The 14371-nt window shown below is 55.1% G+C and overlaps 1 protein-coding gene across 1 annotated transcript in view; it reads right to left on the bottom strand.

Annotated features, from left to right (window-relative positions):
* The window catches only part of ELN (elastin), a 41735-nt gene extending 27365 nt beyond the window's left edge, over positions 1–14370 (bottom strand). The window contains exons 1-5 of the mRNA XM_011930905.1: positions 14199–14370; positions 7231–7281; positions 6136–6165; positions 4671–4703; positions 1147–1182 (exon numbers count right to left, since the gene is read on the bottom strand). Of these exons, the coding sequence (XP_011786295.1) occupies positions 1147–1182; positions 4671–4703; positions 6136–6165; positions 7231–7281; positions 14199–14280 (232 nt within the window). The 5' untranslated portion in view covers positions 14281–14370. The remainder of the gene's footprint in view (positions 1–1146; positions 1183–4670; positions 4704–6135; positions 6166–7230; positions 7282–14198) is intronic.
* Between the last annotated feature and the right edge of the window lies 1 nt (position 14371).

Here is a 14371-nt window from a genome sequence, read left to right as displayed (position 1 = left end):
GTCACCCAGGCTGGAGTGCAGTGGTGTGATCTCGGCTCACTGCAGCCTCAACCTCCCAGGCTCAAGCAATCCTCCCACCTCAGCCTTCTGAGTAGGTGGGACTACAGGTGCATGCCACTGTGCCTGGCAATGTTTTGTTTTTTTTTTTGGTATTTTTGTAGTGACAGGATTTCACCATCTTGTCCAGGCTGGTCTCGAACTCCCAGGCTCAAGGCATCTGCCCATCTCAGCCTCCCAAAGTGCTAGGATTACAGGTGTGAGCCACCGTGCCTAAGCACCATAACTAGATTCTGTGCTGAGGTTAATGTGTCAGACAGCTGTGACAAAACTGTAGGGCTCTTTTTTTTTTTTTTTTTTTTCCTTTAGAGATGGGGTCTTGTGGCCAGGCACGGTGGCTTGAGACTGTAATCCCAGCACTTTGGGAGGCCAAGTGAGCGGATCACTTGAGGCCAGGAGTTCGAGACCAGCCTGGCCAACACGGCAAAACCCTGTCTCTACTAAGAATACAAAAATTAGCTGAGCGTGGTGGTGCACGCCTGTAATCCCAGCTATTTGGGAGGCTGAGACACAAGAATCACTTGAACCCGAGAGGCGGAGTTTGTGGTGGGCTGAGATCGAGCCACTGCACTCCAGCCTGGGTGACAGAGTGGGACTCTGTCTCAACAACAACAATAACAACAACAACAACAAGAACAACAGAGATGAGGTCTTTCTCTGTCGCCCAGGCTGGAATGCAGTGACATGATCATAGCTCTCTGAAGCCTCAGCCTCCTGGGCTCAAGTGATCCTCTCACCTCAGCCTTCCTGAAAACTGCATGGATCTTTTGGGATCAAATTTCCCTACCCACCCCCTCTAGAATGCCTTCCTGAACCCCTGCTGAGTTAAGTGACTCCCCTGGGCTTCCTTGGTCCGTGGGGCTTCCTCCATGTCACTACTATGTTATAAAGGAACCCAGGTACTCAGCTGCCATTTCCTCATGTCCTGGGCATCTGCTTGGGGCAGGTGGTAGCAGCATCAGTCCCCATCAGTGCCCAGGACGGAACCTGGCCTGTACCCTTGTTCCATGACTGTGTTCCATACCAGCCCTGGGTTGAGCTCAGAGTCTGGTTCCCATAAGGGGCACTTGCTTGGGTGTCAGTACTCACCTGCCCCAAGGCCAGTGCCCGCAAGCCCTCCGGGACCTGTGGATAGGAAACAGAGACAGGAGTATAGGCAGCATTCCCAGGCCCAGAGTGGGAAGGGTCTCATGGAGTTAGGGCAGTGCTGTGATCAGCCACTCAGGTCCCTGGGCTGGTCCCTAAGCCTGTGATGCTCAGGGTCGATCCTGATAAAATAGCATTCACCAGTAGTTTAGTGAGCGACTACTATGCACAGTGCAGGTGTCATTGCACTGATCCCTAACAAGCCTGGGCCAGCCCTGTGCTTCTCCAAAAGTCCTGCTGGCTAACAGGATTCAGCAGGGCTTTTGGCAAGGGCTGGAACAGAGCAGAGTCCGTGAGCGAGACCTCACCCAGCCAGAGAGATCTCTCTTCTGCTTCCTTGCAGGTATCTCTTGACTTGGTCCCCTCCCCTTCACCTACATTGGGGAACTCCTGTGTCCCCACTACCCATCTGTCCTTCCATCCGGCCTGCCCTGCAGCCCAGGAGCCTCCTTGCTAAGATGTTTATGAGACATCAAATGGGTCCCTCTGGCTCTCTCCTCCCCACATCTGGGCCCAATCGCTTCATCTCCCGCGCCGGGAGACATTCCATTGCCTTGGCCAGGACCAATGGGCCATCAGGTCGGAGTTCACAACCGTGCCAGGTTTGTTTCTAATTATGTGACGATCTCTCCTACAAGTGCCAGTCCTGAGCCCCAGGGGCGAGTCCTCTCCGGGGATGGATCCCAAACATGGAACCCGCTGTACCCTGGATAGGTCCCCCTTGGCTTTCCCTGGGTGTGGTCTCTGTTACTAACCACTCCTCGTCCTCTATTTCCTACTAGTGGGACCTGGACCCCTCTGAAACTCAGCCAGCCTCATGTAAGAAGTGTCTCTGCCTCCGGGCGGGAGTGCCTGGTGATCAGGCAGGAGTCACTTCCCAGCACTCGGGCCCTGCCCCACCAGCTCTGGCAGTCGCTTCTCTCAAGCCAAGCCTGTTTCCTGAGCTCTGAGAGGTCAAGGCACATGCTCAGACCTGTCCACAGAGGGACTGACAGCGGAAGCTGAGGACTGCACAGGAAGTGAGAAGAGGCTGGGGCTGCAGTGGGGGACAGGTGGCTTCTCTGGAGCCATCTTCCTTTTTCCCATGATCCCAGCCTGAACGTCCTGTTCTGTGGCCTGACCACTTCTGCCTCTGCCTGCCCTCCTCCCTTTGCACTAACCTGCCCCAAATGCCCCAAGGATTCCAGCACCTGGAAAGGAGGAGAAAGTGGGGAGGGGCTGACCACAGCTGGGAATCCAGGGACCTGGCCAGCCCCATCCTCCTTTCTTTCTGGAATCAGAGAGTTCTAGATTCAGACCCTGCTGCTGCTACCCAGCCTCCATGAGCACAAGCAGGTCAATCTGCCTCTCCGATCAGGCTCAGTTTTCACCATCTATAAAATAGCCATTATATCGCCTGCCTTCCTGGGACCAGTGAGTATGTGCGCAGAAAGCACCTAGTGTGTGTAACCTACCCAGGGCGCACAGTGGGTGCTCCCAGGTCCTTCTTGTCCTTGCCTGTGACCCTCTCAGTGGGCGACTGGCCTCTGGCTAGTGCTCAGGGCGTGGGGCGTGCAGGCTCCCAGCTGCCTGGTCCCCCGCTGAGAGCTGAGGCAGGGCGGGGCCGGCTTGGACCCGCGGTGGCGCCCACGTGGAAAAGCAGCTGCCAGGCCACCCACCCTCTGTCACCAAGGGATTAATTGTTCCCAGGCATGACACGCGCTGCCTGTGCCCCATTCCATTCTGCCTGGGCAGGCCTGGACGTCCTGGTAGCCCGGATGTGGGGGCTTCCCTGGGGGTGCCATGGGGGCTCTGCCAACCCTTTTGTAGCCCTGAGTCTTCGGGGAGGTCATGGAATCCAGCCCTTTGCCTGGAAACAGCGCCCTTTTTATCAGAAGGAGATGCTCTGACTTTCCTTTGGACTGACTCCTTCACCCTGAGCTGGAAGTTCTTTCAGAAGTCTACCCTAAATCTTTCATTAACAAAAGCTTCACTTTGGCAACTACACATCCTGGAACTCCACAGGGAGTTGTCTGTCTTTCCTCTGGTGTTGAACCACAACCTGCTCTGTGTCTCTTGCTGCTAGAGGGATCAGTGAATGTACCTTTCAGCTTTGCAGGCACAACCTCCTCCATTTGGGTCTTCTAGGCCAAGCACAGACCTAACTCCACACCTCTGTGCCACTATCATCTCCCCTATCCTCTCTCCACCATTAAAGACCCTGCTAAGAACTCTCACCCACTCCAGGAAGACAGGGTATAGGTGCTAGGAGGGATAAGTGGCAAACCCCCAGGGTCTCCTGGCCTCGCAGAGCCCTGTAGACCCCAGGCATCCCATTCTCCCGCCTCTCCTGGCCCCAGCCCCGGTGTTTCACAACCCAGATGGACTTTCAGCGCAGGGGAATCTGGGTCTTGAAGATTCATTTGCACTTGGATTATCAACGATCAGGATTTCATAAGAGCTCTTGGACATCTAAACTGTGTCCTGGAGACGTGGGCTTCTGAGCCAGGGCAACACAGCTCAGGGTGTGGGGCGGCCAAAGTCACATGTGGAGCGTCTCATGCCGAGGGGCCATCAATCTGGAGAGAGACGCTGTTTCCTCCACCTGCTCCTTATCCGCCAGTATTTCCCGGAGGGACTTGCCCCGCCCTCCTTCCTGGGGGTGCATTCCCCAGAGCTGAGAGTGGACCCTCGTGGCAGATCCCAGTCCCTTGGGTGAGGCCAGGATAGATCCGGCCACACCTTCTTACTGGAAAACTCCATGGTCTGGACACAGCTGGAAGGGGCCTGAGATTAGGAGGGGAGCTTATCCGGGACCAGGGTTGGTGCTCAGCTTGGGCTTGGGGTCAGGGCTTGGCCTGAGGCCAGGATTGGGGGTCCTGTGGGACCAGGGTCAGCAGGTTCAGGGTTCAGCCTGGGGTTAGGCTCAGGGCTTGGACTGGGGTTAAACTTCAGCTTGAGACCGGTGCTCTGTCTGGAGTCAGGAGAAGGGCTCAGAATGGCATCAAGGTCAGGGCGATCTGGGGTATTGGTCTGGGGTCAAGGGCTAGGGGACCACTCAGGGGAAGTCTGGGGCTGAGGATCTGGGGCTGAGCTCCCAAAGGTCATGTAAGGCCTGGAGGCCACTGGAACTGGAGCAATCCCTGACATTGCCTCTAGTGCTGAGGCTCTGAGACAGCCTCTCCTTTGCAGAGAGGAGTTTCTGGACAGCTGGGTGCACACACAAGCATGTGTAGGATAGATGCTAGACGCCCTCACACAGGGAGGACGTGGAGCTGCTTACAGCCTCCTGTTCCTGGAAGCCCTGGGACCTGGCCCAGGCCTACGCATCCTTGGGAGGCTAATCGGTGTCCACACCTCCCTCCTTCCTCCTGCCCGTTGGCTTCCTTGTCCTGTTCCCGGCTTCCTTGTCTCTTTCCCAGTTGGGTAGGTTCCTCCCTCCCCAGCCCCCTAGCTCTCTGTCAGTGCTCGGAGGCCTTGGGTCTTACCTGGCTTGAGAGGTTTGCCTCCAGGCCCCAGCGCTGCAGAGGGAAGAGAAGAGAGTGAACAGGGGTGCCCAGCTCATCCATCTACTACTTATCCAACCCCCGTCCCAGGCAAAGTGTGGGCAGTGTGGAATCCCACGCCCCAGGTCCTCCCCCTCAGACACGGAGCCCCTGGGAACCTAGCTCTACTTCTAACTCATGGTTTATACTATTTGAGCCCCAGAGGCTCAGCCTCAAAAGGGGATGATGGGCCGGGCTCGGTGGCTCACACCTGTAATCCCAGCACTTTGGGAGGTTGAGGCAGGCGGATCATCTGAGGTCAGGAGTTTGAGACCAGCCTGGCCAACATGGTGAAACCCTGCTCTACTAAAAATATAAAAATTAGCCGGGCGTGGTGTCATGCGCCTGTAGTCCCAGCTACTCGGGAGGCTGAGGCAGGAGAATCACCCGAACCTGGGAGGTGGAGGTTGCAGTGAGCCAAGATCACGCCACTGCACTCCAGCTTGGGTGACAAGAGCAAGACTTTGTCTCAAAACAAAAAAAAAAAGGATGATGGTACCTGTTCAGCTGGCTTGGCAGGGAGGGTTTTGAGGATCAAAAGAAATAGGAAGGGGCCGGGCAAGGTGGTTCACACCTATAAACCCAGCACTTTGAGAGGCTAAGGCAGGCAGATCGCTTGAGGTTGGGAGTTTGAGACCAGCCTGGCCAACATGATGAAACCCTGTATCAGCAGGGTGTGGTGGCTCACGCCTGTAATCCCAGAACTTTGGGAGGCCGAGGCGGGTGGATCACGAGGTCAGGAGATCGATACCATCCTGGCTAACACGGTGAAACCCCGTCTCTACTAAAAAAGACAAAAAGTTAGCCAGGCGTGGTGGCGGGCACCTGTAGTCCCTGCTACTCAGGAGGCTGAGGCAGGAGAATGGCATGAACCCAGGAGGTGGAGCTTGCAGTGAGCCGAGATCGCGCCACTGCATTCCAGCCTGGGTGACAGAGTGAGACTCCATCTCAAAAAAAAAAAAAAAAAGAAACCCTGTCTCTAGAAAAAATAGAAAAATAAACTGGGTGTGGTGGCACACGCGTGTAGTCCTGGCTAATTGGGAGGCTGAGGGAGGAGAATCACTTGAACCTGGGAGGCAGAGGCTGCAGTGAGCTTAGATCATGCCACTGCACTCCAGCCTGGGCGACAGAATGAGACTCTGTCCCTCCCCGGGCCCTACCCTCCTCCAAAAAAAAAAAAAAAAAAATGGAGGTAGAGAGCACCAGGGATAAAGTCTAGGGCAGGGACTGGGAAGGCCAATGGGTTCTGGTTCTCAAGGAAGCCTCTTCCTCCCGCCTGGATGCTGTCTGTGAAATGAGGGAGTCCTCGATGCTTGGGTCTCCTACGGTTCTCAGGTCTGAGGATGCGTGTGGCTCGGGTGAAACCCAGGCCCCTTCAGTGAGGAACAAGTGTGGTTTCTGAGCTCACCTCCTACTCCAAGGCCTCCGAGACCAGCCCCTGTTGGGGGAGAGAGAGAGCGAGCATCAGTACTCCTGCCAGGCAAGCCCGCTGCCACCCGCAGCTATGGGTGAATCCACCCCTGCCTAACACGGGACCTTGGGCAAGCCCTGCCCTCTGCAAGCCTCAGTTTTCTCTTCTGCTTGGCCAGCAGTCCAGAGCCAGTTTGTATCTGGGGGTGTGCTGGTGTCTCTCCCCACTTCCATGTCACTTCTGCACACTCAAATACTTTTTAAGTATTGAAAGTATTACTTTCGATTTTTCTTTTCTGATTTTTCTTTTCCTTTTTAGAGATAGGGTTTTACTCTGTCACCCAGACTTCAGTGCAGTGGTGCAATCCTAGCTCACCACAGCCTTGAACTCCTAAGCTCAAGTGATCTTCCTGCTTCAGCCTCCCCAGTAGCTAGGACTACAGGCATGCACCACCATGCCCAGCTAATTTTTTTTTTTAATTTCTATACTTCATTTTCATTTTTCTCAACATAGAACATGGCTAAAATTTTTAATTTTCGTGTGTGTGTAGAGAGGGGGATCTCCCTATGTTGTTCAGGCTGGTCTCAAACTCCTGGCCTCAAGCAGTCTGTGTTGAGATTACAGGCGTGAGCCACCATGTCCAGCCTGTATGCTCTTTTATTTATTTTTTTTTTTTTGAGACGGAGTCTTGCTCTTTCTCCCGGACTGGAGTGCAGTGGCCGGATCTCAGCTCACTGCAAGCTCCGCCTCCTGGGTTTACGCCATTCTCCTGCCTCAGCCTCCGGAGTAGCTGGGAATACAGGCGCCTGCCACCTCGCCCGGCTAGTTTTTTTTTTGTATTTTTAGTAGAGACGGGGTTTCACCATGTTAGCCAGGATGGTCTCGATCTCCTGACCTCGTGATCCGCCCGTCTCGGCCTCCCAAAGCTCTTAATAGCTGTAAATCAGTGTCTTGTTAATTGCGTTTTAGGTGGGCATGACTTCCGGTAGGTGTGTCAATATCCCTACCTTCTGTAGTGTCAAAGTGTGCATCTATTACGGACATCATCATCATCTGCATGACTTGGGTGTGTGGAAGTTTCACGTACATTACCTGGGTAATAGACTCCTCCAGGAACTCCACCAGGAATGGCCCCAGGGACTCCTGGAAGGAAACAGGTAGAGTCAGTCCTCCAGGAGCCAGAACTATTAGGTTGGTGCAAAAGTAACTGTGGTTTTTGCCATTACTTCCAATGGCAAAACCCAGAATTACATGGAAACAAGAATGATGCTGATGGCAATAATGACATTGCTTGTCTCCAGAGCAATTCACAAAGTGTTTACTTTGTGTTTACAAAGTGTGTTCTCATTCTTGCTCTTTGCAATCGGCCCGTAAAGTTGGAAGGGCAGGGCTTACTGTCATCATTTTGTTTTGTTTGAGACAGACAGAGTCTCGGCCTGTTACCCAGGCGGGAGAGCAGTGGCAGGATCTCAGCTCACTGCAACCTCCGCCTCCCCGGTTCAAGCGATTCTCCTGCCTCAGCCTCTTGAGTAGCTGGGATTACAGATGCATGCCACCACGCACAGCTAATTTCTGTATTTTTAGTAGAGATGGGGTTTCACTATGTTGGGCAGGCTGGTTTTGAACCCCTGACCTCAAGTGATCTGCCTGCCTCAGCCTCCCAAAGTGCTAGGATTACAGGTGTGAGCCACCACTCCCAGAGACTATCATTTTAACAGACGTGAAATCAGGTTCAGAGAGGTTAAGGGACATGCCTCAGGCCATACAGCTGGAAAGAGACGGAGCCTGGATTCGAGCTCAGGCCAGTCCTTTATTTTTGAGACAGAGTCTTGCTGTGTCGCCCCAGCTGGAGTGCAGTGGCGCGATCTCGGCTCACTGCAACTTCCACCTCCCAGGTTCAAGCGATTTTCCTGCCTCAGCCTCCCAAGTAGCTGGGACTATAGGCGTGCACCCCCACGCCTGGCTAATCGATTTTTTGTAAAGACAGGGTGTCAGTATATTGCCCAGGCTGGTCTGGAACTCCTGGGCTCAAGCGATCCTCCTGCCTTAGCCTCCCAAAGTGCTGGGATGACAGGCCCCTGCACCCTACAGCCAGTCCTTGGAGTGTGATGGTTCTTGCTGTGTTACCTGGTTCTCCCTGGAGTCAGGGAGAGGGCCTGGGGTGGAAGACACTGGGTCTGAGCACCTCTCACCAGGCAGCCCACTCTCTTCCTGAGCTGAGCTGCCGGGTAGAGGCCAGAGCTTTGGGAAGGGCAGGCCAGGCTGCTACAGCAAGCATTAAGGAGGTGCAGCTGCCAGCACAAATGCAGCCATTCCCACACTGATAGGACGGCGTGAGGTCAGCGTCCTCAGCCACTGGGCAGCCGAGCTTGGGTGGGGCTCTGGCCGTCTGACACGGGCTGTCTTAGGAGGCGCCGGGGCCGCAGGGGGACGCCGTGAATGAGCACAGTGAATAGTTTCCTAAGGAAAAGTGAATTCACCGGCCAGGCAGGATCACGAGTTCAGTCCCTATGGACCAGTGAAGCTCTCACTGGGGAACGCTGTGATGCTGGATCCAGACCCTGCCTGAGCCATCACCATGGCAACAGACGGGGTCCCAAACCGGGGCCCTGGCTCCACCTCAGAAGGCCCCCCTCTGAGCTTGACAAGCCACCTTGCCAAAGCCCCAGCCCAGCCCTCCCTCACTGCTTTTTCTGAAAGGAGCTGAGAGCCCCGTGGGGCATGGGCGTGGCTGGGGGATGGTGTCTCTGCAATGTGTTCAGGGAGGCCTTGCGGCCAGACGTCTGGCCTCCAAGCCCTGGCGACGCTGCACAGCTGGGCTTGCTGGCCCCAGGGCCCTGTCAGCCTCAGCTGCAGCCCAGCAGGGTCAGGGCTGTGGAGCTGTCACAGCCGCCTGTGCCAAGACCCCGGCGCCACCCCCTCTCAGGGCTTGTGGCTCCTCAGGCACTGCAATCCAGGCCTGAAGTGTGCGAGTAATCTGGTCAGAACCTCAAGGCTCGGAGTGGTGGCCCCAGGGGGGCTGGGCCTGCTGGGAAGGAGCACTTGGGTCCTGTCATCCGTTGCCAGCACACACATGGCCCGCCTCGGGCCTCTGATGCCTTCCCTGGCTCCAGCCTCCAGCTCTTAACAGTCTCTTATGCGTCTTTCTCTGCCTCGGCCTCTCTCCTTCCTCCTCTTTCTCCCCCTCTCCCTCCTTCTTCATGTCCCTGTCTCCCTTCCTCTCTTCTCTCCCGCTCCAGAGCAGACTGCAGGGAACAGTGTGGTGGAGGTGGGGGGAAGAGCAAAGCACTCAGAACAGACCCCTCTGGCTTCTAATTCTGCCTTCGCCACTTCTTACCATCTGTGTGATCTTGGGCAAGTCACTCAACCTCTCTGAACATCGGTTTCCTTTTCTGTGACAAGGGGCAGATAATCACGTGCTGGCTGCAAGGTTGCAAGGTTGCTGCAAATTGTAAAAGGGTTCAAGTAACAAGCTATATCCTCTTCTGGAGCTGGCAAACAGTAATTGCTCAAAAATAAAAAGACAGTGGCCCTTACGTTTCATTTTCTTCCCATTTCACTGCACAGTCCGTTGTCCAGGGCTAGGTATACAGTAGTTACTCAATACGTGATGGGTGAATTAAGGAGAGGGGAGGCAGGGAGGTTGTCTGTGAATCTGGCTTTAACCTGTTTCATCTTCGTCTGCCCTGGGAGTCCCCCTGCCTCCGGCTTGTTGAGCCCCCAGGCTTGGCTGAACCCTGACTTCCTTTTTCCTGGGGTTCTGCCCTCCTGCACCCCAGGTACTTTCTGGGGGGAAAGACTTAGCTTCCCCTCCCCCAGATCTCCTCTGTCCCCACTGTCCACCCCCACCATTCAGATCCTGATGATGGTGGCGTTTGCCAAACTTCACGCCTGAACTGCGACAGCCTGGGGAGCCCCAGGTTTTAATCCCCATTTTGCAATGAGGGAATGGAGAAGGTTTAGGGGCTGCGAAGGATCCCTGCCTCTCTGCAAGTGAGAGGGTTGAGAATAAAATTAGACAGCAGCTGGAAATTGGAAAGGGCTTTGAAAAGGTAACAGCCGCTTCCCCAGGCCCCACAGGGCATCCTCACTTCTTCCTCCACTCCTTGGCACAAGCCGTTTCTCCTGCCAGGAATGTCCTTGCCTCCGTCCAAGCCCTACCCCTGCACCAAGGCTGAGCTCAGACTCTCCCGCCTGCCTTTCCCGAGCCCACGGCTCTCCCTGACTGTGCTGCTCAGCTGGCCCTAAGCAGTTGGCCTGGAGAACACTTGTCTTGTTTTATGTGGTTTTGGCATGTTTTACCGACTAGCCCAGGGTGGAACTTGTCTCTTGCATCTTAGAATCATGATCCTAGACTCTCAGGGATCATAACAGTCTTCTGGCCTGGGCTGGACCTCCTTCCGCAAACATCCGTCGTGTTCTGCTTGCATACCTCCCATGACAGGAAAATCACCACCTCCAGATGCTGTCAGCACTAACTGCAGACAGGACTTCCTCCGATTGAGAGTCTGCTCTTCTGTCTCTTCGGTTCTGCCTGCCAGAGCCTGTAGTCTGGGACTTACCCCTCATCCACGGACAGCTCCTCCAACATTTACCTTTCTCTCTTATTTATTTATTTTGCCTAGGCTGGTCTCAAACTCCTGGGCTCAAGCAGTCTGCCCACGTGGGCCTCCCAAAGTGCTGGGATTACAGGCATGAGTCACTGCACCTGGCCCCATTTACCTTTCTTCTTAGGTCTAACTCAAATGTCACTTCTGCTGGGAAGCCTTCCTGGATTTCCCAAGGCTCCTTCTGGCCACCCCCAACCCAGTCCTCTCTGCTTCTTTCATCATTGCACATCTATTTACACATTAGCTGCCTCTCCACTAGACAAAACATGGTGGAAGTAGTGAGAGGGAGTATTAAACCTTAACAATGTGCACTAATTACAAGGATCCATGAGCCCAAATTAGCAGACTCTGAATAAGATAATAGATTATTTTAAAAATGTCCATTCCCACGGTCCTTTTATTGGATGCATTTTTTTTCCCCAGATATTACATTGCTGGAACCTCTCATTGGCTCTAGGAGATACTTCAGGCAGGGCTTTTTCTCCCCATTTTGCAGCCAGGGAAACGGAGAACCAGCGAGCTGAAGTGCCTAGTCTGGGACCCCTAGCTGACCCCAAGTCACACGTAGGGCCATTTGCCCGGGCCCTGGGCTCCAGGTTCAAAGAGTTGGAAGCAGCCTGTTTGGGAGCGAGCCTGGGGCCAGCCGGCCTTGGCAGTGGGCTTTGCCAAACCAAAGTCCAGGGGACTGACTTGGGGAGCAGATAAGACCACACCAAGCTGTTTGTTGTTTGCATGCAGAAGGCTGCCAAGGGTTTTCAAAAACAAGCTGTCCTCCACTGGGTGACTGTGTCCCCTCCCACACAGGGCACATTTGCCCTCATGCCAGGGCCTCAGCAGACACACAGAGCGGAATCAACCTCTAAACCAGTGCTTCTTGGCTCTGGTGACCCATCGTCACCTGGGGAGCTTGAAAATTCTGTGTCCAGGTCCCTCCCCAACCAAAGCAAGCAGGGATTTTTGGGTGGGAAGTCTAATAGACAGCCAGGTTGAAAACCCCTGTTCCTGCTTAAGGATGGGAACAAAATAATTTAAAAAATATTTTAAAAGAGGCAGTGGTTCATGCCTGTAATCCAAGCACTTTGGGAGGCCGAGGTGGGAGGATCACTTGAGCCCAGGAACTCAGACCAGCTTGGACAACACAGCGAGACCCTGTCTCAGTTTAAAAAAAATAAGAAAGGTAAAAAATAAAAATAAAAAAGGAATATAAAAGAAAAAGAAGCCTCTGTTCCAAACCATCTTCAGTTCTGAAATCAGGAAAAACAAAAACAAAAACAAAAACAAAATCCCTGATACTATTTCTGGGGGAAGGGAAAGAATTATCCCTGGGTTAATTTCTCATGCTCACTTTTGAAACAGCCTGGGGGCTGGGCAACTTGTCCCCTCCTCCTGCTCCCCCACTCCCGCAACAGGGTTCCTTCCTTGGAGCCGCTGAACTGGCGTAAGTGACATCCTCCTCCTTGAGGGAGAAGCCAGGCTCCCCCAGGACAGCCAGGTGAGTGGCAGTGAGCGTGTGACCGAGCGCCTCACTCCTCGTGTTGGCTCACCGACCTCTGCAGACTTCAGTAGCACTTTTGTGCAAAACCCCATAAGAGCTCATCAGTTCACACACCCCTTATTTGGACCTAGCAAGTCCAGCCACCTGGGACAGAGCTGAGACTGATCTCTGCAAAGTGCGAGGCCAGCTGGGCGTTTAGCAGTGTCACTGAGGACACAAGGAGAGAGCTGATTCTGCCTAGGTCACGGCCGCTTTAAAGGACTCAGCCCCAAGCCTTCCCCTCCCCAAATGTTGCCTGCTAGCTAACTCCTAACCCTCTCGCCCTTTGACCTGGGGCAGAGAGTTGGCTGATACTGACCCCCAGGGACTACCTTAGCCTGCCGGAGCCTCAGTTTCCTTGTTTGTCAAGTGATGATAATAATTTCTAATTCTCAAGGTTCCTTGATGATGAACTGCCGCCCTATAGGGGGTGGCCCCATCTGGGAAGGAGGGTGGCTGGGTGTTTGGGGGCTACACCTGGGGAGGAGGCTGAGATGGACCCGGGGTTGCCGCTTTCAGGCCCTGGCTCGTTGCCCCTGCCGGGCCCCGCCTGTGGGTACCCACGTCCTTTGGCCTCGTCCAGGTCCAGCAGCGGACACTGCACGGGAAGCTGTTCAATCTCACGGAAACAGCTGCAGCTCCTGCCCCGGCCCCTGACTCCGCCCTGTGGCCCTCCTGCCCCCCACTCGATGCCTGGTTCTCATGGCAAGGAAGACTCCCAAGGAAACCAGACCCCACCCAGGCACCCCTACCAAATGCCCTCCTTTTTCCCATGCCAGGGGAGCATCTTCAGTGCTCCCCCATTGGCCGCGGCATAGCAGCCCCAAAGGGGGCACCCTCAAACCCCATAACCAACTGTGCCTGGGTTGGGGCACATAGCAGATGGCCCAGCAGTGCCCCAGGATCCACTCCAGCCTCTGTCACAGCCACACTGCCTCTGCCAGGAGACAGACACCTTCTCCAGCCCGCCTTTCCACGCTTGCATGCCACATCCCACACACATTAACACACAGGATGCACACACTCCATAACACACAAAGTGACAGTCCACACCAGTACCACGCCTGGATGCCAGATCACCCGTGTCTACATGTGTACATGTCTGCCAGGTGGCAGACTTTTGCACACACTAAGGAGCAGCTCCATATACCTCCTCCAAATATATGCATACACCTGTCTAAGGATGAACCTGTAAGCAGACATATGTACCCTTCCAGAAATCCCTTCCCCTGTTCAGTGACACAGCCGGGCATCTGCACATGTGCACACCTGTGCATGCACATATACACATACGAGCACACAGCACGCTTGTTCCTGCACATACACACACACACACACACACACAAATGCATACCAGGAGTGTCTGCCCGCCTCAGCAGGGAGAACACAGCAGCAGCTTCCCAACCTGCAAACCCATCCTCAGCGGAGCCCTGGCCTTCCTCACCAGGGGGATCCTGACTTCCCAGGGATCAAGGAGCCTGCTGAGGTTACACAGCTCACTGCGGCTGAGCTGGTATCCGCCCAGGTTCCCTGTCCCCAGGGCTGGTGTGCACCCCAGCTGTGTCCACAGGTGTGCAGACTGTGATGTCTCCAGACCCAGGGGTTCCTGCTGGGCCCTCCCCCAGGATGCTCTGATCCCCCTACAGGGCGGGCACCCGGGCACCTGAGTAGGGGCCCCCTCAGCCTCGCAGGGCAGCAAAGCTGGATGCCGGGTTGGGACTATTCTGAGGGTGTCTGTTTGACAGGTTCCTCCGGGGCACAGGGCTGGCTCCTGGGAGGGGCAGTTCCAAGGACCCAGTGGCTGAGGGGCTCCCACCTGGGACCCCTTGGAGTTCCCAGGGATGAAAGTCTCCCCCTTGTGTGTCCAGTCACCTGGCCCAAAGGGCCCACTGGGGACAGGGGCGAGGGGCCCTTACCTCCAGGCCGAGAGGGGTGGAGGATGGACAGCAGGAGCAGGAGGACTCCGGGCCGCGGGGCCGCCGCCGTCAGACCCGCCATCTCGGGGAGAAATGCCCCAGCCCGCTCTCCGCACCTCGTTTTATCCCCCAAGCCTAATTGCTGCCTCGTCGGCTGCGAGGGAAGGAGGGAG

The sequence above is a fragment of the Colobus angolensis genome, unplaced genomic scaffold (assembly GCF_000951035.1).
Source record: "Colobus angolensis palliatus isolate OR3802 unplaced genomic scaffold, Cang.pa_1.0 Scaffold120, whole genome shotgun sequence".
NCBI classification, from domain to species: Eukaryota; Metazoa; Chordata; class Mammalia; order Primates; family Cercopithecidae; genus Colobus; species Colobus angolensis.
Note: the sequence above shows the minus strand (reverse complement) of the source record. Positions and strands in the feature narration are given on the sequence as shown.